Source organism: Hyperolius riggenbachi, chromosome 9 (assembly GCF_040937935.1).
Source record: "Hyperolius riggenbachi isolate aHypRig1 chromosome 9, aHypRig1.pri, whole genome shotgun sequence".
NCBI lineage: Eukaryota > Metazoa > Chordata > Amphibia > Anura > Hyperoliidae > Hyperolius > Hyperolius riggenbachi.
The window spans coordinates 270583168-270608034 of record NC_090654.1 but is presented as its reverse complement, the minus strand read 5'-3'; the positions used below and the strand labels follow the sequence as shown (position 1 = coordinate 270608034).

At 49.0% G+C, this 24867-nt stretch overlaps 1 protein-coding gene across 3 annotated transcripts in view; it reads left to right on the top strand.

Moving 5' to 3' along the window:
• PTPN21 (protein tyrosine phosphatase non-receptor type 21) overlaps window positions 1-24867 on the top strand; it is a 91430-nt gene that overhangs the window by 39001 nt on the left and 27562 nt on the right. For all 3 annotated transcript variants that reach the window (XM_068254552.1, XM_068254553.1, XM_068254554.1), the window contains 7 exons: window positions 3785-3882; window positions 5308-5375; window positions 7161-7231; window positions 7792-7879; window positions 11617-11705; window positions 15690-15777; window positions 17269-17345. In XM_068254552.1, coding sequence (XP_068110653.1) covers window positions 3785-3882; window positions 5308-5375; window positions 7161-7231; window positions 7792-7879; window positions 11617-11705; window positions 15690-15777; window positions 17269-17345 — 579 coding nt within the window. The remainder of the gene's footprint in view (window positions 1-3784; window positions 3883-5307; window positions 5376-7160; window positions 7232-7791; window positions 7880-11616; window positions 11706-15689; window positions 15778-17268; window positions 17346-24867) is intronic.

The window sequence follows — 24867 nt, the reverse complement described above, 5'->3', positions numbered from 1 at the left end:
TCTCCTTCTGGTGGTCCTACTCCATTTCATCTCATTCTTCTCCTTCTGGCGGTCCTACCCTATTTCATCTCATTGTCCTTCTGGTGGTCCTACTCCATTTCATCTCATTCTTCTCCTTTTGGTGGTCCTACTCCATTTCATCTCATTCTTCTCCTTCTGGTGGTCCTACTCCATTCCTTCTCATTCTTCTCTTTCTGGTGGTCCTACTCCATTCCTTCTCATTCTTCTCCTTCTGGTGGTCCTACTCCATTTCATCTCATTCTTCTCCTTCTGGTGGTCCTACTCCATTTCATCTCATTCTTCTCCTTCTGGTGGTCCGGCTCCATTTCTTTTCATCCTTCTTCTCCTTTTCCTCCAGTCTCTTCTCCTCTACCACGTTCTTTTTCATCTTTGCCTCTTTCTTCTTTTTTCTGTTCTTTTTTTATTTCTTCTAGTTTTCCTCCTCCTCTTCCCGCACCTTCTTCCTCATCGAAGTCTTTCTATCAACCTTCTACTCTTTCTGTGTCTTCTCCCCTTTCTCTGTCTCCTCTTACTCCTTCTTTCCTTTGCTCTGCACTTCTCTCCTTTGTATTCACCTCCTTTTTCTTTATGTTCTCCATTTTCTTTGTTCTTTACCATCTCCTCCTCCTACTTCTTTATTTACTTCTCCTTCTATTAGTTTTTTCTTCATCTTTTTCTCCTTATTTTACCTTCACTTCCTCCACCTCTTACATCATCTCTTCCTTATTTATCTCAAACTTTTCTTTCTCTTCTTCAAGTGAACAGAGCAGCGTTTACTTTTTAGCCTCCAGGGCATCTCAAAAGCACATTAAAATGCATGCTAACAATGTGGCTCATTACTGAAAACAAATCCATTCTACATCTTATTTTTACATTAAAATGTTTGTTAGAGGCATTTATTGCCCTAATTTCACGCCCTGTGCAGAAAAAGCAGGCAGATAAGGACTGCTGTAATTAGCAGTAGCAAAAAGCAGACAAAAGCTTTCATCAGCGGGTTACCTTATGGGACCGGATGGGACACTGTTCTTCAAACAGTTTAGAGAAGTCACACTTGACTACATTCACACTTTCCCCTGGATAAATAAGGGCAGACAAAAAAAGGGGGGGAGCTGCTACTACTACAGCTATTAGAAACCCGAACAAACTACAGGGGGAAAAAACTGCTTGGGTCCCTTTAACTTCACTTTCTTCTTGAAGTGGGGTTCTTCTTTAAAAGCCAGTTTCATGTTTCAGAGTTTCAAAGGTTCAGATGTTAGATCTGCAAAACAGAATATTACAAAGGCTAATTTTTTTCTTCTACCTTAAGACTAGATCTATTATTTATCCCTCACTACATCCACATCTGCTCATTTAGGGAACAGATACATCTTAAATATAGCTTGTGTTGTATTTTTGTTGTCATTTTGCATTTGATTGCTCATGTCTGGGTCATGGTGGTCGCCTTGCTTGTTTTTGCTACAGTGACTCTCATTCTCTGTTTGTCTTTTGCATTGAAACCATCACTCAGTCATTTCTGATAGATAAGATTGAGGTGAGAGGTTGGAATGTTTGCTTTTTCAGTCTGTGTGGGAGCATAGGGACATTCCCACACTGTTACTATTACTACAAGTTTGTTTTTGTTATAGCCATTGACCTCTGACTGCAGATGCTGGTCTCCTGACTAGAATATTTAAAGGACCACTATTGCGAAAAAAGTAGGCAGTTAAAATCTGCCAGAACCGACAGGTTTAGAACTAATCCTAACGTCCAGATTAGAAGTTTCAGAACATCTCCTCAGCATGCTTGTTCCAGGCCAGGATCGGCCTTGCGGACAGAAAACCTGCATGTTTTAATAGGAAGGAAAAATGGCACCTTCTATGTCTCTGTTGTGTAGAGAAGCACAGTTTGTTGGAAAAATATTTTATTGGCACAATAATCATACAATTATTACAGCATTTGGTCATGTAAAGGCATTACAACCGGTTCCAACTGCCATGCCATTTTGAAAAAAAAACAGCTTAGTAGTTGATTATGACTGCAATAATTGGAAATGATCAAATCAGATTATTAATGCTGGAACTTAGTTGTAGTGACAAAAATAAAAAAAAATCTTACATTAGATTTATTTGAAAGCAGGTGGTCAGGTGACTGATCTGCAAGGTTCTGAATGGCTGATTCTTAGGCTACGTTTCCATTTGTGCGGCGGCATGCGTCTTGCGAGACGCGATGCCGGCACAGCTGCTGCCTCTTACAGCCGAATCCCTCTAGCCGCGCTATGCACAGCTATGGGATTCGGACAGCTACGGACGAAATTATGCTGCAGGGCCTCAGATTTTTCCTCGGCCACGAATTCGGATGGCTCTCATAGACTTCTGTAGGCTGCTGTAATCCATCCGAATTCGTGGGCGGGGAATCGGCCGGGATTCGCAGCAGTGGAAACCCGGCCTTAACCATGCCTTACCTCATCCTGTGCACCGTGCTGATCTTAATCTGCTAATTATGAATACTCACATTTTTTGCATACATTTCCGTAATTACGATTTGTGAATTCAATTGATTTTGCATAGTGATTCGTAATTTTGCGTAAAATTCAGCGTAATTTCGTGCCAACTTTAGCAGTGAATAGCATGCTATTGACACCAAAATTGCTACCTATGTTAAGGAGAACAATGGGTACAAAGAATTTTCCAAAAAGACCTTGTAGTTTTTGAAAAAACATTTTAAAAATGCAAAAAAAAGAAAAAAAAGTTTTTTTTCTCAAAAACTACAAGGTATTTTTGAAAAATATTTTTTTTTACGTGTACCCACTATTCTCCTTAACATATGTAGCAATTTTGGTAGCAATTGCATGTATGGGGGCTTAGCTATTGACCACTAAAATTGGCACAAAATGATGCAAAATTTTGTGAAAATTACACTGCAAAATTATGCGAAATTAGCAAATCTTACTATTACATACAAAATTAATTACGATTTTCTCTGAAATTTTGCATTACTATGCGTAATTACGAATTTCGTTGCACATGCAAAATTTCGGCCCACCACGGCAGGCTGAGGCACAATCACGTGACTGCACTGCAAGTGGCCAATCAGAGACTTGAACAACAGTCACATGCTTTTGCATGGACTTTCCTAAAGAAGAATTTCCTTAGATTTAATCATTTTTGTGATAGGTTTACTTTAAAGTGTACTCGCCTATACTCCCCACTGTCCAGCGAGGGTCCTCCTATTCCCAATCCTTCTCTACATTACTCCACATCATTCTTCTGCTCCAGACCCACCATGAGCGCAGTAGCAATCCTACCACCACCATTTCCAAAATGGTCGCTGCATTCCAGACAGTAAGAGGTACTGTTAGTAACAGGAGCAGCTTTGCTTGACAGCACAGCTACACTCTCACATTTCCCATGGCTCAGATGATGGGAGGAGGCGGGCCTGATAGACCAGAGGATGCGCTGATGGGTGGAGTCTGTTACCCAGCGTTCGCGGCAATGCCAGGGGGAGGGGAATAAGTACAGGGTAATGAATAGTGGACCAGCAGGAGCTTACTGAGACAAACAATTATCAACTTCTAACGTAGCAGTAGAGTATTGTACCATGTTAGCCATAAGTAAAAGCAAGAAGTTTTGAATCGGGTTGATACCATTAGCCCCCAAGAGCTAACAGTCTAGTATCTATAATAAGTATATATAATCTATATAAGTACAATGCAAATAAGGTTCCTTCTTATTGGCCGCTAAATGGTGGCGCCCTATGGGGATGTATTTCATGCAGTCTTGTTCCTCTCTCTCTCTCTCTTGGGCAGATACCAGTATTACCTGCAGCTGAAGAAGGACATCTTGGAAGGGAAGATCCCGTGTACACTGGAGCAGGCGGTACAGCTAGCCGGTCTGGCGGTGCAGGGTGAGTACCTGCGGAGGGCGCCAGTGAGGTCTCAACTCATGTGTCATAGCTGATCCCTGAAACTGATTTGCAGTTAGCAGGTCAGATATTTGAAGGAAGACATTAATCAGACTTGAATGTGTATGTGGTCCAGGTTTGTTCGACTTGGCTGATAATGCTAATGTCTCTGGGGTAGGGAGGGGAGGAGGGGTTCTGCCTATTACTAGAGGGAGGAGGTGCTGTCTGTTCCTGGGAAGAAGAAGGTGTGCTGTCTGGGGGGGAGGTGCTGTCTGTTCCTTGGAAGAGGGCGTGCTGTCTTTTACTGGTAAGAGGGGTCCTGTCCCTGGGGTAATGAAAGGGGTGGGAGGGGTTGCTGCCGGTTCCTTGAGGGAGGGGTTGCTGCCGGTTCCTTGGGGGAGGGGTTGCTGTCTGTTCTTTTCCTGGGGGGAGGTGGTGCTGTTTGTTTTGTTCCTGGGAGGAGGAATTGCTGATCGATGAGGGGGAGGGGTTGCTGTTTGATCCTGGGGTGAGGGGATGCTTTTTGTACCTTGAGGGGCGGGGGGGGGGGTTGCTTCTAGGGGGTAGCATCGGGGCAGTTTGTTACTGAGACATTACCTGTTATTGGGGTTTCTGTATGGTTGTTGTTATTATTATTATTATTAATAAACTTTATTTATAAAACGCTAACATATTACGCAGCCCTGTACAATAGATAGTGGAGACATTACAACTTTAAACAATGTTAAAGTGGACCTGAACTCTTGCACAGGACAGAAGGAAACATAGAGAAATGCACCCTGTGCATATTTAGAGAATTTAGCTTGTCTAATTCCCCCTCACCTGTGTCTAATCATAACTGTAATTTGATCCCTCAGCCGTTTCAGCTGGCTACCTCAGCAGAGCAGCTCATTTGTAAACACAGGATGTTAACCTTATGTCTGCTTCCAAGAAAGCAGGAAGTAGACATACTACAGAGTTATTGCCGGATTTGTATCAGCTGTAACAAAGATATGTTTTTCTTTAAAGGTTATTATGATGGTGCTTATCTTTTATAGCAGAGAGGAAGTTCTGAGTTCAGGTCCACAGGGACTTTATAGCATCCAGCTATGGCATACAAGATAGTCCTGTAATCCAGTCCATATGGTGGCTGGGAAGAGCTCGGGGGGGGGGGGGGGGGGGGGGGGGGGGCTGACAAATAGGCTTACATCACAGGGGATGCCTGTTACTATTTGTGTTGTGCTGTTATCTCTGGCAGAGCCTGTCTGGGTGATATGTGCAGCCCCGGCAGATAGAGCTGAGTCGCCCCGTTTTCCTGTCCCACAGCCGGCGTTGCTGGGTGTGGAATGGAATAAATGGGTAATCTCACTCATGCGAGCCGCTCTCGGCGCACTTTCCATGCTTTGTACGCTCCTCTCATGGGCGGCTTCTCCTCTGTTTTTTTTCCAGCTGATTTTGGCGACTTCGACCAGTATGAATCTCAGGATTTCCTGCAGCGCTACGCTCTGTTTCCTGTGGTAAGCCCCTCATGGTTAACCCTCTGTGTGCTGTACAGACCACCCCTGGGGGGGGGCCTGCGATGTTATGGTAGCCCTCCGTACCCTGCCCTGGAGTAGAGATGAGTCACTTATTAAAGCATTCAGTGCACACACTGTGCTAGCAGAGATAAGGGGGGATATTTGGTATGGTAAACACAGCCAGGCTTTGTTGGCGACCGTTCAGACGCAGTAACACCTGTGCTAAAACCACAAAATAGAACAACAATAATAATCTCTCCTCTGCTGTCTGAAGACTGCACGGTGGGCACATTTCAGGGAACGTCCCAAACTTTGGAAACGTGTCCTTAATATTTGAACTTTAAAGGGAATATACAGGGCTGGTTCTAGACTGCCTGACGTAAACTTGTGAGGATGCGCCCCCCTCCTCCCTAGCTGCAGTGAGTCCCCCAAAAAACAGTATAGGTAATAGGAAGGTAGACAAGTATAGGCGCTAGTATTGGTAGCTAGGTACAGTTGCCCCCAGTATAGGCTAGCCAGGTACAGTTGCCCCCAGTATAGGCTAGCCAGGTACAGTTGCCCCCAGTATAGGCTAGCCAGGTACAGTTGCCCCCAGTATAGGCTAGCCAGGTACAGTTGCCCCCAGTATAGGTTAGCCAGATACAGTTGCCCCCAGTATAGGCTAGCCAGGTACAGTTGCCCCCAGTATAGGCTAGCCAGGTACAGTTGCCCCCAGTATAGGTTAGCCAGGCACAGTTGCCCCCAGTATAGGCTAGCCAGATACAGTTGCCCCTAGTATAGGTTAGCCAGGTACAGTTGCCCCCAGTATAGGCTAGCCAGGTACAGTTGCCCCCAGTATAGGCTAGCCAGGTACAGTTGCCCCCAGTATAGGTTAGCCAGGTACAGTTGCCACCAGTATAGGCTAGCCAGGTACAGTTGCCACCAGTATAGGCTAGCCAGGTACAGTTGCCCCCAGTATAGGCTAGCCAGGTACAATTGCCCCCAGTATAGGCTAGCCAGGTACAGTTACCCCCAGTATAGGTTAGCCAGGTACAGTTGCCCCCAGTATAGGTTAGCCAGGCACAGTTGCCCCCAGTATAGATTAGCCAGGTACAGTTGCCCCCAGTATAGGTTAGCCAGGTACAGTTCCCCCCAGTATAGGTTAGCCAGGCACAGTTGCCCCCAGTATAGGCTAGCCAGGCACAGTTGCCCACAGTATAGTTTGGCCAGGCATTCTCTTCACTTCCTGTTTCTGCCTGGTGCCGCCCCCAGACTTCTGCCGCCTGAGGAAGTCGCCTTACTTGGCATCATGGGCGGACCGGGCCTGGGAATGTATAGTGTGATCATTTTAGCATATTTATTTTATTTATGGGAATGGTTAAAGAGGAACTGTAGTGAAAATAGCACAAATTAATAAACTTGCTTATTCTTTTTAGAATATTCATTTTTTAAATGATGTAGCCAGTGTTTGCCCATTGCCAAATCTTGCCTCACCCTGATTTACATTCTGAAATGTATCACAGGTGGCCACATCTTTAGTCCTGTCAGGTGCAGCTTTGCAGAATGTTTGTTTATTGGGAGTTTTGTCAGGAGCAGCTCTGAGAAATGTTTGAATTGTGAAGCCACACCTGGTCTCCCAGAATGCTCATGTGTGGTGGGGAGAGGGGAGGGGATAAGACCTCCACTTAGCAACCAAGTCTTGGCTAAGCATCACTGGGAGGATGGGCTACATTCAATATACAGCAGTGTATAGATATAGGAAGTGTTTCTGAAGCATTCATATTTCTCTCGTTTATTTGTACGCAGGGGTGGATGCAGGATGAAAAGACTCTGGAGGAGGCCACACAGAGCGTGGCGTTGCTTCACCAAAAGCTGCGGTATGTTCCAAACGCCCTCCACCTGGATGTAGCGATAAAATATCACTTCATTATTATAATTACACATTCGCACAATGCTGACATATTCTCTACAGCACTCCACAGAGCACATTAAAGTGAACCTCCAGACTAAAAATTTACTCAGCAGCACTGAAAAGGCTTGGTGTTTCACAGCATCAGTACTTTGTTTTTCCTACCCAAGCCTCATTTTTTGCTGCACAGAAGCTAAGCTCCGCCCCATCAAAGAAATCTGCCTGGGCCCGTCCGCCCCTTCGGCCCGTCCGCCCCTTGGGCCCGCCATCCCTTGCCGCTAGTCACTCTCCCTCAGTGTCTCTGCGTCGCTGCACATGCACAGAGTGCAAATGGGACGCACACAGGGACATGGGACGCAGAGACACTTAGGGATTATTATAGAGAATGGTGGCAGCAGACTGAGTCTTGGAGTGCCACAGTTCTGGCTTGGGCCGGAGTGGGAAGTAATGTCCAGTGTGTTGTATGAAATGTTGTCACACTTGTGATGGGAAGTGACGGTCACTGTTGTGTCTCTGTGTGTCTGGCAGGGGTCTGTCGCCACCCGAGGCTGAGATGTTGTACATGCAGGAGATTGAGAGGCTGGAGCACTACGGAGAGGAGGCCTACCCTGCCAAGGTAAGGTGGAGGCGTCAAACTGTCCAAGTTCATTTTCCTGTCAGGTTTGCTTGAAAAGGAAATGCATATGGCCACCTCCACACAACTCTTCCTTCAGTTGTCCTTTATTTCAAGCTCTAGTACCCCCTGGAGCCATCAGATGCACCCCCTAAGGACACATACCACACATTGAGGCTGGGTTCACATATGAAATAGCGTGAAAGGCTGCGTTTTATGTCATGTTTTATGTTCATTTTGTGTGCGTTTTTTGGTGCGTTTGCGATGCATTTTTCATATGTTTTGCGTGCGTTTAATGCATTTGCAGTTTGCATATACAGAACACATGCGTTTTGTATGCGTTTTGTATGCATTTTCCGTGCGGTTTTATATTTTCATTTATGCAAATCACTTGGAGGACAACAGGAAGTGAAAATACAGCAAAAAAAATATATATTTTTGGGGGAGAAAAGGCATGAAAAACACATACCATTGCGTTCCCATTGACTTTCATTACGTGTGTTTTGGCAAATATGCAACAAAACCAGCGTTTTTAAAAATGCAGGTTGGAAAACGCATATACTTATAGGCGTTTTTTCCTGCGGCCCATAGACTTCCAATAGCTGCAGAAAAGCAGTGTTTTCCGCAACGCTAGCGTTTCTGCGATGTGTGCACCCAGCTTGAGAAGCTAGCACACCAAGGGACCTTGCTTTGTGTAGATGGGAGAGTATCAGACATCTAAATACTTGGAAACCATCTGCAAACTTCCATCTAATGTAGTAAATTGTTAATAATCTGTATTTATAGCCCTCTATCTGCTCCTCCTGGAGATTAGACTTGTGTGGCGGTTTAGTCTGCGAATTTGCCGACTAGATTAAAGCTGTAATCATGTGTAATATTACTGTCTGTTCTGTCCTAATTGTACAGATGTTTTTTGTTATTGGATTATTTTATAACGTGGGAGAAATTATCTTTTGCGCGGTTTTCTGGTTTTGAGGAACCGGCCAGCAGAGCGTTCCAGGAATTTGTTTAATAACCTTCACTTATCAGCGTTGGTGACCATGAATAGCAGGGAATGTGCGGGTGTCATCCAGGCGGTGGGGAGATGTCTATAGGGTGACGCATGCAGGCTGGCGGGAACACCGCGTCTCGTACAGGAAGGATGTCCATGTTCCCTATGGAGCATACATGTCAAACTCCGACCTGGGGGGCAAATCTGGCCCTCAGAGCCACTAGATTTGGCCTTCAGGTGGTTTTCACAGTTTTGCATTATGTTTGGCCCACTCTTGACCACCAGAGAAGATCTATTGGAGGGTAAACCCTAGATCACCAGGGAAGCCATATGGGGAGGGGGAAAGCAATAGATACCAGGGAACTGTATAGGGGAGGGGGGGGGGGGCACTAGACACAAGGAAAGTGTATAGGGGAGGGAGGGAGGCCACTAGACACCAGGGAACTCCATAGGGGAGGGAGGGGGGCCACTAGATACCAGGGAACTTTATAGGGGAGAGAGGGGAGCCACTAGATACCAGGGAACTGTATAGGGGAGAGAGGGGAGCCACTAGATACCAGGGAGCTGTATAGGGGAGGGAGGGGGCCACTAGATACCAGGGAACTGTATAGGGGAGAGAGGGGAGCCACTAGATACCAGGAAACTTTATAGGGGAGGGAGGGGAGCCACTAGATACCAGGGAACTGTATTGGGGAGGGAGGGAGCCACTAAATACCAGGGAACTGTATAGGGGAGGGAGGGGGCCACTAGATACCAGGGAACTGTATAGGGGAGAGAGGGGAGCCACTAGATACCAGGGAACTGTATAGGGGAGAGAGGGGAGCCACTAGATACCAGGGAACTGTATAGGGGAGGGAGGGGGCCACTAGATACCAGGGAACTTTACAGGGGAGAGAGGGGAGCCACTAGATACCAGGGAACTGAATAGGGGAAGGAGGGGGCCACTAGATACCAGGGAACTGTATAGGGGAGAGAGAGGAGCCACTAGATACCAGGGAACTTTATAGGGGTGGGAGGGGGCCACTAGATACCAGGGAACTGTATAGGGGAGAGAGGGGAGCCACTAGATACCAGGGAACTGTATAGGGGAAGGAGGGGGCCACTAGATACCAGGGAACTTTATAGGGGAGAGAGGGGAGCCACTAGATACCAGGGAACTGTATAGGGGAGAGAGGGGAGCCACTAGATACCAGGGAGCTGTATAGGGGAGGGAGGGGGCCACTAGATACCAGGGAACTGTATAGGGGAGAGAGGGGAGCCACTAGATACCAGGAAACTTTATAGGGGAGGGAGGGGAGCCACTAGATACCAGGGAACTGTATTGGGGAGGGAGGGAGCCACTAAATACCAGGGAACTGTATAGGGGAGGGAGGGGGCCACTAGATACCAGGGAACTGTATAGGGGAGAGAGGGGAGCCACTAGATACCAGGGAACTGTATAGGGGAGAGAGGGGAGCCACTAGATACCAGGGAACTGTATAGGGGAGGGAGGGGGCCACTAGATACCAGGGAACTTTACAGGGGAGAGAGGGGAGCCACTAGATACCAGGGAACTGAATAGGGGAAGGAGGGGGCCACTAGATACCAGGGAACTGTATAGGGGAGAGAGAGGAGCCACTAGATACCAGGGAACTTTATAGGGGTGGGAGGGGGCCACTAGATACCAGGGAACTGTATAGGGGAGAGAGGGGAGCCACTAGATACCAGGGAACTGTATAGGGGAAGGAGGGGGCCACTAGATACCAGGGAACTGTATAGGGGAGAGAGGGGAGCCACTAGATACCAGGGAACTGTATAGGGGAAGGAGGGGGCCACTAGATACCAGGGAACTGTATAGGGGAGAGAGGGGAGCCACTAGATACCAGGGAACTGTATAGGGGAGAGAGGGGAGCCACTAGATACCAGGGAACTGTATAGGGGAGAGAGGGGAGCCACTAGACACGAGGAAACTGTATAGGGGTAGGAGTGGCTATTAGAAACCAGGGAAATTTATAAGGGAGGGAGGGGAGCCACTAGATACCAGGGAACTGTATAGGGGAGAGAGGGGAGCCACTAGATACCAGGGAACTGTATAGGGGAAGGAGGGGGCCACTAGATACCAGGGAACTGTATAGGGGAGAGAGGGGAGCCACTAGATACCAGGGAACTTTATAGGGGAGAGAGGGGAGCCACTAGATACCAGGGAACTGTATAGGGGAGGGAGGGGGCCACTAGATACCAGGGAACTGTATAGGGGAGAGAGGGGAGCCACTAGATACCAGGGAACTGTATAGGGGAGAGAGGGGAGCCACTAGACACGAGGAAACTGTATAGGGGTAGGAGTGGCTATTAGAAACCAGGGAAATTTATAAGGGAGGTAGGTGGCAACTAGTCCTTGAGGTTGGCCCACCACTTGGTCCCAGAGCTCAATTTCGGCCCACTTTGTATTTGAGTTTGACACCCCTGCTATGGAGCAACTAATTTTCCTCTATTATAGAATAACTGCTGTGCCTCATATAACTGGCTGATGCAGTTAATCCAGACTTTTTTAAAAATTCTGTAAGCAATTTTATACAGCTTGGCAAGTGGTCCATTTATAAGCTGCATAAATGGGCATACAGAATTTATATAATCCTACATCAACTGGGAATTATTTGCACCTCAGTGATAAGCAAGGCACACATGGCGCAGTGTTTGGGTCCAGCCACTAGGGAGCAGCGTCTTGGGCATCCTGTGTCTGGTGTAATAGCTCCGCCTCTCTCTTTCGCAGGACAGCCAAGGTAGCGACCTGTCCATTGGCGCCTGTCTGAACGGTATCTTCGTGAGACATAAAAACGGACGTCCACCCGGCATTTTCCGGTGAGTTTCATGGTGAGGATAGTGCGAGTAGACAATTAGAATTGAGCTTTCATTTTTGAATATCAGGATTACTGATAGTCCTGTCTAGGAGAACACATGGAGAAGCATGTGATTTGTTTGATCAGCTGATAGATTTGCAAAGCTTCTGATTTGCTGCGATCACATTCTGCTTTAGCACATGATCATGACCAGCAAATCAGAAACTTGCATATCTATCACCTGACCAAACTGATCACATGCCTCCCCATGCACTCTCCTATACATGACCATTGCTAATCAAGATAGGAGATAGAAGAAGCACATCAAGTATTGATATTATCAAGTATTTATTTTGGGGTGTTCAGCAACAGTTCCTGTTTTATATGACAATATGGACACCGCAGCCTGCATTGGCTAAAGCTACAGAACAAAGGTGATCTAGCAAACCTAGCATGGTCTTTTTTCTTCCTCTGAGGGCCCATTCACACTACAAGTGCTTTTCTGCTGCGATTGCTGCGATTTCTCTATCGCGTACGCGAAAATCACAGCAATTTTTCCACGATTTTAATGAAAGGGAATGGGAGCAATTTAAAAAAAAAACGCAAATCAATCGCAAAACGCTCAGAAAAGCACTTCTAGTGTGAATGGGCCCTTACAGTCTGCCTGGGTTATATCAGAACATTGTGTGATTTGCACTATTGCAGTAGCGTCCTCAAAAAACAGTAATAAATGTATCACACGAATTAATGTAAAATATACAATAACTTTATTTGTTAATCACTAAAACATATTATTATTATTATTATTATTTATTATTATTACTTAGTATTTATTTAGCGCCGGCATCTTCCGCAGCGCTGTACATAGTACATATAGTCATTAAAAAACATACAAAAAACATGCTAAAAACTTTCTGGCCACAATGTAAATTATAGTTACAGCAGCGCTCAGACAGTAAGTTGAGTGCTGTACAAAAAAAAAACAAAAAACAACGGATCCCAAATTACTATAAAAACAGCATAATTCGGATGCCAGTAATAATCGGCAACCTCTTGGGTAAATAACTCCCTAAGTCCACGGGTGCCTGGAGGGGGAATAGTAATTAACCGACTTTTGCAGGAGCAGGGTGAGCTGTTTTTTGGCTTTTCCCTGCACCCAAATTTCCTGGTGTCTTTATTACATGCACACCAGCCTACTTAACCTCCTTGCCGGTTATCCCGAGCTCAGCTCGGGGTAACCTGCCGCAGAGGATTCCTCAGGCCCTGCTGGGCCGATTTGCATATTTTTTTTTTTATACACGCAGCTAGCACTTTGCTAGCTGCGTGTCACTTACGATCGCTGCCGCTCCGCGCCGATTCGCCGCTACACGCCGCATCAGAGGGTGCCCCCCCCGAGACCCGTGCGCTGCCTGGCCAATCAGTGCCAGGCAGTGCTGAGGGGTGGATCGGGACTCCCTCTGACGTCACGACGTCGGTGATGTCATTGTGCCCGTCGCCATGGCGACGGGGGAAGCCCTCATGGCAATCCCGTTCAGAACGGGATTTCCGGATGGGCATATGCGCCAGCGGCGATCGGCGCATACGGGGGGACGCCGCAGAGAGGGGGGAAGCATGTAGCTAGCGCTAGGCTAGCTACATGCTAAAAAAAATAAATAAATAAATGCAAAAAAACACCCTCCCTGCTGTGCACAGCACAGTTTTAGAACGGCAGGGAGGTTAAAGAGACTCTGAAGCAACTTTAAAAACAGCTTTTTACCTTATTCTACATGGGCATGTTTGCCCCTGCTAAAACACCGCTCTCCCGTGGCTGAACGAGGGGTCTTTACCCCCCAAATCCCCCCCCCCCCCTGCAAAATCCACGATGAACTTGGTTGTAGATTTTGCCCTTCCTGGAGGCAGAGCTAATGGCTGTAGCTCTGCCTCCATTCGCGTCTATCGGCGGATCTCCGCCTCTCCCCGCCCCTCTCAGTGAAGGAAGACCGAGAGGGGCGGGGGAGAGGCGGCGATCAGCGCTGATAGACGCGGCGATCAGCGCTGAGAGGCAGGGCTGCAGCCATTAGCTCTGCCTCAACAGGAAGCGATCCCTGGACACCACGGAGGGGATTTGGGGGGGTAAAGACCCCTCGTTCAGCCACAGGTGAGCGGAGTTTTAGCTGGGGCAAACATGCCCATGTAGAATATAAGCTAAAAAGCTGTTTTTTAAAGTCGCTTCAGACTCTCTTTAACTGTTTGTTCTTTAACCTCCTTAGCGGTAACCCCGTGCTGGACACAGGGTAAGCCGCCGGAGGGTGCCGCTCAGGCCCTGCTGGGCCGATTTACATAACTTTTTTTTTCAAAAAAAGTGCTAGCTGCGTGTTTGGTCTGATCGCCGACGATGCGCCGCTACCTGCCGCGATACAGGCCCCCCCCGCATACCCCTTGCGCAGCCTGGCCAATCGGCGCCAGGCTGCTCTATGGGGTGGATCGGGATTCCCTGTGACGTCACGACGTGGGCGACGTCGATGACGTCACTCCAATCATTGCCATGGTGACGGGGGAAGCCCTCAAGGAAATCCCGTTCAGAACGGGATTTCCTTATTGGCAAGCGGCGCCGGCGGCGATCGGACGCTACGGGGGGACGCCGCAGGGAGGGGGGAAGCATGTAGCTAGCGCTAGGCTAGCTACATGCTAAAAAAAAAAAAGTGAAAAAAACCCTCCCGCGGCCGCGCAGCCGCGGGAGTCATACCGCCAGGGAGGTTAAAAGAAACAGGAGGGAGGGTATTTAAAGAAACAGGGTTTAAAAAAAAAAAAAAAAAAAAAAAAAAAGCAAACAATAATATTTATTAAAAAAAATAAACATGGGGGGAGCGATCAGACCCCACCAATAGAGAGCTCTGTTGGTGGGGAGAAAGGGGGGGGGGGGGGACTTGTGTGCTGTGTTGTGCGGCCCTGCAGCTTGGCCTTAAAGCTGCAGTGGCCTAGTTTACTAAAAATTGCCTGGCCACTAGGGGGGTTTAGCACTGCAGTCCTCAAGTGGTTAAAATGTGCGTTTGTGTGTGAATTTTCGCATGCAGGTTTGCTGAGCATGTAAACATTCCTATAGCAACACCAATTTCAATGTGAAAAACTAATGCTAAAAAACAGAACCCTGCCTTAGAACTGCTGGGTGAGCCGAACTCGTCCATATCATTTTCAGCCATTTTTACATGAATAAGTCAGGCTAATCCATACCGCCAGGGAGGTTAAACAAACAATGCCAGTTACCTGGCAACCTTGCTGATCTCTTTGGCTGCAGTAGTGTCTGAATATAACCAGAAACAAGCATGCAGCTAAGCCAGTCAGACTTGTTTAGGGTCTATGGCGAACATGTGCATTGTTTAAAAGGATATAAATATGGCAGCCTCTCCGCTCAAGTTCCCTTTAAAATGTTCTATGGAGTAGCAGTTTAAAGTGGATCCGAGATGAAAAACGAACTATAACAAGTGACTTGTCTATATATCTTATCTAAAGTTTAGACTTACACAGCAAATCTAGCTGCAAACAGCTTCAAAGGTATATGATTATTTATATCTGTGTTACGAGAGCAGCCATGTTCTGTTTGTCATTACACACAGGCAAGCTGATCTGCATCTCCGGCCCTCAGCCTGTGAAAACGTCACTCTCCTCTCCTCCTCCCCTCTGCCTCTGAAATCTCTGGCTAGTAACACCACCTCCTCCTCCTGCCCAGACTGATCTCCCATAAGCCCTTGCTACATGGGTGTGAGAGAGCTAAGGCACTGGAAAAGCTGGGGGCGAGGCTTGTTTAGTTTATAGGGTATTAAAACAAACAAAGAAGTATTGGGCTTGAGAAATGCTGTATAAACTATATGAAAGGAACACAATTATGCAATGAGTAAAAGTCGGATCCACTTTAACTGAACTTACTTGAAAGGTTTGTGCCCCTAACATGAACCTTCTCAGCCTCCTCATTTAGAGCAAGAGACATTTTGTTTTCTCCCTAAGATGTTTCTGTATTGTTTGTCTGCAGGTGGCTGGATATCACCAGCATGTCGCACAATAAATCCTTCTTCACACTGGAGCTGACCAATAAGGAGGAGACCATGCAGTTTCAGACAGTGAGTCATTAAGGATTTCTAAAATGTTGGAAATATCAACAGGATTATTATCTTAAACTGCAGTATAGTAAAACAACCACAAGATGTCACTGTGTGTAAAATGTGATGGTAATCTTTATGGGATTGCAATTTCCTGTATTCACTGTGTATTCTCAATTTTTTAAGTAAACTGCATTTCCTGGTGGTGGTGTATGATAGTATGATACAGCGCTGCATGTTTTCCTTCAGTAAAGAGTTCTGACTTGTTATACTGGGTGCCTATCAGCTTGTACAAAACACTCTGCTTCAACATAAAATACCTCTTCCCAGGTGTCAGAAGAGGCCTGTGTCCTGATGAATGATGGGAATATTTCATTTTCAATAGTTTGACACTTTTTGTTTTAGCTTTGTCAGGTGAGCTAGTAATAAGCAAAACTGAGTATTGCCTTCCTCGAAACTGAACCGGCTTGTTAGTATGCGTGGATTGCGGCAGAGAGGGTTATGGGTGTGTACACACGTCCAATTTTGATTGGCAAATCATTGACTGATTTTACCATTTCCATGTAGTATGAGAGCTTCCATACACATTCTGTTCATAGTATTCAGAATCTGAAGGCCCTCATACTACATGGAGGTGTATGTGTGTGCAGCCTAACTCAGCTATGTCACCTCCTTCTCCTGGAAAGCCTGGCTGCAAACCACTCTCTATTTCTCTAACCCCTTTGCCTTCACAGCCCCATGTCTGAAGGATAGAGACATATACAGCTGCATGTGGGGCTGCTGTACATGGAGGGCTGTGTTTGTTAGTGTGTGTGTGTGTCTGTGTGTTTGTTGGTGGGTCTGTGTGTTTGTTTATTGGTGTGTGTGTGTCTGTCTGGGTGTTTGTTGGTGTGTGTGTGTGTGTCTGTTTGTTGGTGTGTGTGTCTGTCTGTGTGTTTGTTGGCGTGTGTGTGTGTGTCTGTTTGTTGGTGTCTGTTTGTTGGTGTGTGTGTGTGTGTGTGTGTGTGTCTTTCCGTCTGTGTGTGTCTTTCCGTCTGTGTGTGTCTTTCCGTCTGTGTGTGTCTGTGTTTGTATGTGTGTGTTTGTATGTAAGAGCCCGTTTCCAGTAGGCACCGCGCGTGGCTGCGAGACGTGCGGTGGCACTTCCTGGTCACTGACGAGTCCCAGAAGCCATGCCATGCACGGCCATGGGATTCGCAGCCTCCCACAAGGAAACTGATGGCAATGTCGGCAGAATCGCTAAGGTAAGCGATCCGGCCGGCGGTGCAATTGTTTCCTATGGCAGAGTTTCCCCGCGCGATTTGCCTGTGTGAAAACTGCGGATTCGGCCCGGTTTCCGCTCTAGTGGAAACAGGCCCTGAGTGGTAGGAGAAGTTTAGGGTCCGGGGCAAGGGGGGGGGGGGGGGGCAGGATGGTCAGTTGTATCCCGGTTTGTTGCCCAGTGCTTCTTGTCCTGAATCCAGTGACCTGCTCTTCCTTTTCCAATAACTCTTCCTGTTTTGTTCTGTGTAGGAAGACATGGAAACTGCCAAATACGTGTGCAGGATGTGTGTGGCCCGCCACAAGTTCTACAGGATGAACTGTAACCTGTGAGTATTGGGGGGGGGGGGGGGGAGGGGGCAGTGCTGAGGGGGTCACAGCGCAGTATTGCGGGGAGGGGCTTGGCTCTGGGACACATGGAACTACCTTCTGCAGCCAGGGGTGAGCCTGGGGTGCCTGGCACCTGGGTGCAAGATTTTCTCTGGCGCCTATGGGAGTGGTTAAATTAACCACGCCCAACCACATAACCACACCCATGTCCTTCCTAATCACACCCACACCTTCCACCTCTTTACGCATGCATGTGATACCCCATTCCTACCCCTCTTCCATGGGCTTGCTCCTGGCTGGCTTTGGCTTCCTGCGAGTGACAGTCTGCTAGTCTCTGGACTGACTCAGGCTGAGAGGCTCTGCGAGTGCGACGCAGTCACACACTGCGTATTTATGGCTGCCTGCGGCCACCCTACTCTCGCTCGCTGACGTCGGCTCCTCCCCCCTGCCAAGCCCAAGGTGGGCTGCCTGTATCTTTCCCGTTGCACCACACAGCCTGCCAGTGTTGCCAACCTTTCACGTTCTTTTTTACTGACAAATACCTAAAAATTTACTGACAAAAGATTTTTACTGACAAAAATTCCCCACTAAATGCACATAAGAGACAGCTTTTCCCCATGTAAATGCACATAACGAGAGACAGCTTTTCCCCATGTAAATGCACATAACGAGAGACTGCTTTTCCCCATGTAAATGCACATAACGAGAGACTGCTTTTCCCCATGTAAATGCACATAACGAGAGACTGCTTTTCCCCATGTAAATGCACATAACGAGAGACTGCTTTTCACCAGCAAATGCACATAACAAGAGACTGCTTTTCACCAGCAAATGCACATAACAAGAGACTGCTTTTCACCAGCAAATGCACATAACAAGAGACTGCTTTTCACCAGCAAATGCACATAACAAGAGACTGCTTTTCACCAGCAAATGCACATAACAAGAGACTGCTTTTCACCAGCAAATGCACATAACAAGAGACTGCTTTTCACCAGCAAATGCACATAACAAGAGACTGCTTTTCACCAGCAAATGCACATAACAAGAGACTGCTTTTCACCAGCAAATTCACATAACAAGAGACTGCTTTTCACCAGCAAATGCACATAATGACAAACAGCCAGTGTCCCCAGGATATGTAGCCAGGGGGTATATGTGCCCGGGATAGGTAGCCAGGGGGTATATGTGCCCGGGATAGGTAGCCAGGGGGTATATGTGCCCGGGATAGGTAGCCAGGGGGTATATGTGCCCGGGATAGGTAGCCAGGGGGTATATGTGCCCGGGATAGGTAGCCAGGGGGTATATGTGCCCGGGATAGGTAGCCAGGGGGTATATGTGCCCGGGATAGGTAGCCAGGGGGTATATGTGCCCGGGATAGGTAGCCAGGGGGTATATGTGCCCGGGATAGGTAGCCAGGGGGTATATGTGCCCGGGATAGGTAGCCAGGGGGTATATGTGCCCGGGATAGGTAGCCAGGGGGTATTATGTGCCCGGGATAGGTAGCCAGGGGGTATTATGTGCCCGGGATAGGTAGCCAGGGGGTATTATGTGCCCAGGATAGGTAGCCAGGGGGTATTATGTGCCCAGGATAGGTAGCCAGGGGGTATTATGTGCCCAGGATAGGTAGCCAGGGGGTAATATGTGCCCAGGATAGGTAGCCAGGGGGTAATATGTGCCCAGGATAGGTAGCCAGGGGGTATATGTGCCCAGGATAGGTAGCCAGGGGGTATATGTGCCCAGGATAGGTAGCCAGGGGGTATATGTGCCCAGGATAGGTAGCCAGGGGGTATATGTGCCCAGGATAGGTAGCCAGGGGGTATATGTGCCCAGGATAGGTAGCCAGGGGGTATTATGTGCCCAGGATAGGTAGCCAGGGGGTAATATGTGCCCAGGATAGGTAGCCAGGGGGTAATATGTGCCCAGGATAGGTAGCCAGGGGGTATAGGGTCCCCGTTTAGGTAGTGACAGGAGCGCACCCCACCCTCCCCTCCCGCCGCTGCTGCCTCTGCCGCCGCCGCTCCCTCCTCACCTTGCAGCAGCTTCAGACCTCAATCAGCGGGCGACCCGACCAGTAAGAAGGCGCCAGGCGCACCCGCTCTATATGCGGAAGTGATGTCACTTCCGCATATCAGTGCGGCGTGCTAGGTCCTAGCGCCCGCCCGCCTGATCGAGGTCTGACGCAGCGCCGGCGGCTAGAGGGAGGAAGGGAGCGAGCGAGCGGCGGCCACAGGGGGAGAGCGGCGGCCGGGCGGCGCCTCTCAGAGGCAGGCGCCTGGGTGCCTTGCACCCGCAGCACCCGCCCAGGCTCGGCCCTGTCTGCAGCGCACCGATATAAGTAAACGTGGATGTTGAAGCTGACGCTGTAAGCGTGGCACTGACCAGCTGCTGTTTATGTAAGATCGCCTCTCCCATAAGCTTGTATATAAACAGAGAACATGTGCGGCGGGACAGACAAACCATTGTCACAGAGTTGTGTAACTGTCGCCCACCTGTTCACCCTCCAGGTCTGCAGAGTGGTTTGTTCCTCCGCATATAAAGCAGCCTCTCTCTCTCTCTCTCTCTCTTCACCATCTGTCCCAGTCTCTATATTTACAAGGGGGGGGGGGCACAGCTGCAACTATCGCCATAACCTCATAACACCCAGCCAAACATCTGTTAATTAACCCCTTTACTGTCCTGGGGGCTGAGGCAGGGTTGTAAAACATTACCTAATAATTATATTAACTTGTGTTATAGAAGTTTTGGCTCAGGTAGTTACATTTTTTTTGAGAAGGGGGGGATCCATCCTGACATATATGAGGTGATTGAGCACCTGAATAGGATCTGGTAACTGGTAGAGTTGGGCCGAACCTCCGATTTTCGGTTCGCGAACCGGGTTCGCGAACTTTCACGAAAGGTTCGGTTCGCGTTAAAGTTCGCGAACCGCAATAGACTTCAATGGGGATGCGAACTTTGAAAAAAAAAATTAATTATGCTGGCCACAAAAGTGATGGAAAAGATGTTTCAAGGGGTCTAACACCTGGAGGGGGGGATGGCGGAGTGGGATACATGCCAAAAGTCCCCGGGAAAAATCTGGATTTGACGCAAAGCAGCGTTTTAAGGGCAGAAATCACATTGAATGTTAAATGACAGGCCTAAAGTGCTTTCAAACATCTTGCATGTGTATACATCAATCAGGTAGTGTAATTAAGGTACTGCTTCACACTGACGCACCAAACTCATCGTGTAACGCACCGCAAACAGCTGTTTGTGTAGTGACGGCCGTGCTGGACTGGTGCGCACCATGGCGAGAGTGCAGGTTTTGGTGGCTTTACAGCCCATATGGTCAGTCACCTGGCTGATGTAGCTGAATGACAGAACAGTGACTGTCCAGCTGATCAAATTTGGTCTGACCACAATGAGGCAACGACCTTATTATCGTGGGTGTGCCCCCCGAGACACTCATCTAGGCGCCGGTCATTGCTCCATTGTGATACGCAAGCCCCTTCACCACGGCAAGGTAATGATCACGAAGGGGAATGGGCGCATGTTCATGCCTTTTCTTTTGTTGTTGCAGCTGCCCGCAGTGCAGCCAGAAAAATTAGGCAGTCATGTACACGCACCCGAAAAATTATTACAGCGGCCGCTGCTAGCAGCGGCCTAAAAAATTCAGCAATCCGCCTGGAGTCCCGGACCCTGTTGGTGGTGGCGGAGAAGGTAGTGATGCGGCCTGCAGGCAGACATGCTGTGTGGAGGGACTGGGAGCGACTTAGTCTTCTTGGGGCAGGCCAGGCAGCCAGTCACACGGCGTGCAGGCAGAGATGCTGTATGTGCGGGGACTGACTTAGTCTTGGGGCGGGCAGCAGCCCTCCGGGATCCATGCCTCATTCATTTTTATAAAGGTGAGGTACTTAACACTTTTGTGACTTAGGCGACTTCTCTTCTCTGTGACAATGCCTCCAGCTGCGCTGAAGGTCCTTTCTGAGAGGACGCTTGCGGCAGGGCAGGAGAGAAGTTGGATGGCAAATTGGGACAGCTCTGGCCACAGGTCAAGCCTGCGCACCCAGTAGTTCAAGGGTTCCTCATCGCTGTTCACAGCAGTGTCTACATCCACACTTAAGGCCAGGTAGTCGGCTACCTGCCGTTCCAGGCGTTGGTGGAGGGTGGATCCGGAAGGGCTACGGCGAGGCGTTGGACTAAAGAACGTCCGCATGTCCGACATCACCATGAGATCGCTGGAGCGTCCTGTCTTTGACTGCGTGGACACGGGAGGAGGATTAGTGGCAGTGGTACCTTGCTGGCGTTGTGCCGTCACATCACCCTTAAAGGCATTGTAAAGCATAGTTGACAGCTGGTTCTGCATGTGCTGCATCCTTTCCACCTTCCGGTGAGTTGGTAACAGGTCCGCCACTTTGTGCCTGTACCGAGGGTCTAGTAGTGTGGCCACCCAGTACAGCTCATTCCCCTTGAGGTTTTTTATACGGGGGTCCCTCAACAGGCAGGACAGCATAAAAGACGACATCTGCACAAAGTCGGATCCAGTACCCTCCATCTCCTCTTGCTCTTCCTCAGTGACGTCAGGTAAGTCAACCTCCTCCCCCCAGCCGCGAACAATACCACGGGAAGGTTGCGCAGCACAAGCCCCCTGCGACGCCTGCTGCGGTTGTTCTCCTGCCGCTGTCCCCTCCTCCTCCTCCTCCTCCCCCAAAGAAACACCTTGCTCATCATCCTCTGAGTCTGACTCATCTTCTGCACATGACCTCTCTTCTTCCTCCTCCTCCCCCCTCTGTGCTGCCGCAGGTGTTGAGGAAACAGCTGGGTCTGATGAAAATTGGTCCCATGCCTGTTCCTGCCGTAACGGTTCCTGGTCACGCTCATTCGCAGCTTCATCCGCCACTCTACGCACAGCACGCTCCAAGAAGTACGCGTAGGGAATTAAGTCGCTGATGGTGCCCTCACTGCGGCTCACCAGGTTGGTCACCTCCTCAAACGGCCGCATGAGCCTGCATGCATTTTTCATCATTGTCCAGTTGTCGGGCCAGAACATCCCCATCTTCCCAGACTGTTTCGTTCTACTCCAGTTGTAGAGGTACTGGGTGACGGCTTTCTTCTGTTCTAGCAGGCGGGAGAACATGAGGAGGGTCGAGTTCCAGCGAGTGGGGCTATCGCAAATGAGGCGTCTCACCGGCATGTTGTTTTTACGCTGAATTTCTGCAAATCGTGCCATGGCTGTGTAAGAGCGCCTCAAATGCCCACAGAACTTCCTGGCCTGCTTCAGGACATCCGCTAAGCCAGGGTACTTTGCCACAAATCTTTGAACCACCAGATTCATGACATGTGCCATGCAGGGTATGTGTGTCAGCTTCCCCATATGCAAAGCGGCAAGCAGATTGCTGCCGTTGTCGCACACCACGTTGCCTATCTCCAGGTGGTGCGGGGTCAGCCACTCATCCACCTGTTTCTTAAGAGCAGCCAGGAGAGCTGCTCCAGTGTGACTCTCCGCTTTGAGACAAGCCATGTCTAAGATGGCGTGACACCGTCGTACCTGGCATGCAGCATAGGCCCTGCGGAGCTGGGGCTGTGTAGCTGGAGAGGAGAACTGCCACTCAGCCAAGGAGGAGGAGGAGGACAGCGAAGAGCATGTAGCAGGAGGAGAGGAGGTGGCAGGAGGCCTGCCTGCAAGCCGTGGAGGTGTCACAATTTGGTCCGCCGCTTTCTGCTTGCCATCGTTCACCACCAGGTTCACCCAATGGGCTGTGTAGGTAATGTAGCGGCCCTGCCCGTGCTTGGCAGACCAGGCATCCGTGGTCAGGTGTACCCTTGACCCAACGCTCTTCGCAAGAGATGACACCACTTGCCTCTCAACTTCACGGTGCAGTTGGGGTATGGCCTTTCTGGAAAAATAAGTGCGGCCTGGCATCTTCCACTGCGGTGTTCCGATGGCCACAAATTTACGGAAGGCCTCAGAGTCCACCAGCCGGTATGGTAACAGCTGGCGAGCTAACAGTTCCGCCACGCCAGCTGTCAGACGCCGGGCAAGGGGGTGACTGGCCAAAAGTGGCTTCTTCCGCTCAAACATTTCCTTCACGGACACCTGACTGCTGCTGTGGGCAGAGGAGCAGGAACCGCTCAAGGGCAGAGGCGGAGTGGAGGAGGGTGCCTGTGAAGGTGCAAGGGAGAGAGCGGCATAAGCAGATGATGCACCTGAAGGAGGAAGAGGAGAAGGAGGGTGACTTTGCTTTTGTGTGCTGCTGCTGCTTTTGCTCAGGTGGCCATCCCATTGCTGTTTGTGCCTTTTCTGCAGGTGCCTTCGTAAGGCACTTGTCCCTACGTGAGTGTTGGCCTTTCCACGGCTCAATTTTTGTTGGCAGAGCGAACAGATGGCTTTGGTCTGATCTGAGGCACACACATTAAAAAATTTCCACACCGCTGAGCCACCCTGGGATGTGGGCACCTCAGCAGCTGATGCTGAAGGGCAAGTTGGCTGGCTGTACATAGGTGGCGAATCTGGCGATACATGGTGCCGGACTCCGTCAGAAACAGCTGGTGGCAAAGAGCTGCCCCAGCTTCTTTCAGCAACTTCTATCCTCCTACTACTCTCTGACTCCCCCTCTGAACTGTCCCCCTCTTCATCTCCTCTATTGGGAACATACAGAGGATCCCTATCATCGTCATCATCGTAATCATCCTGCCCAGCTTCGCTTGCCTCAGAAAAATCCAAATGTGTAGGTCCTTCATCCTCCTTACACGTTACATCCATAGTGTTGTCGCGTAACGCAGACATATGAGCTGGTGAAAATTCATCTGGCTGTAACAATGGCTGTGCATCAGTGATTTCACCACCACTAAATAATTCTTGCGAAGTGTCAAATGCAGCGGAAGTGGTGCTAGTAGTAGCGCTGGTGGCTGAGCAAGATGAGGTGTTCTGTGTCGCTAAATACTCAACCACGTCCTGACAATCTTGGGAGGTGATGGGACGTGCCTTCTTCCGAGCACTGTACTGTGGGCCAGGTCCACACGAAATTACATTTACACGACCTCGCGCAGACCTGCCGGGTGGCCTTCCTCTGCCTCTGCCACTACCTCTTCCTCTTCCTCTACCTGTTTTGTCCATATCGGGTATGCACGGAGTGGTATATCACACTGCGTGCACTCACGTAGGTAGGTGGGTTCACTTAACTGCACAGGTATGCGCACTGATGCGGTGGGTTCACTGAACAGTACAGGTATACAGTGGCGGGTTCACTGAACACAACAGGTATGCAGTGGCGTGTTCACTAAACAGGTATACAGTGGCAGGTCCACTGAACAGAACAGGTATACAGTGGCAGGTCCACTGAACAGAACAGGTATACAGTGGCGGGTCCACTGAACAGAACAGGTATACAGTGGCGGGTTCACAGAACAGGTATGCAGTGGCAGGTTCACTGAACACAACAGGTATGCAGTGGCGTGTTCACTAAACAGGTATACAGTGGCAGGTCCACTGAACAGAACAGGTATACAGTGGCGGGTTCACAGAACAGGTATACAGTGGCG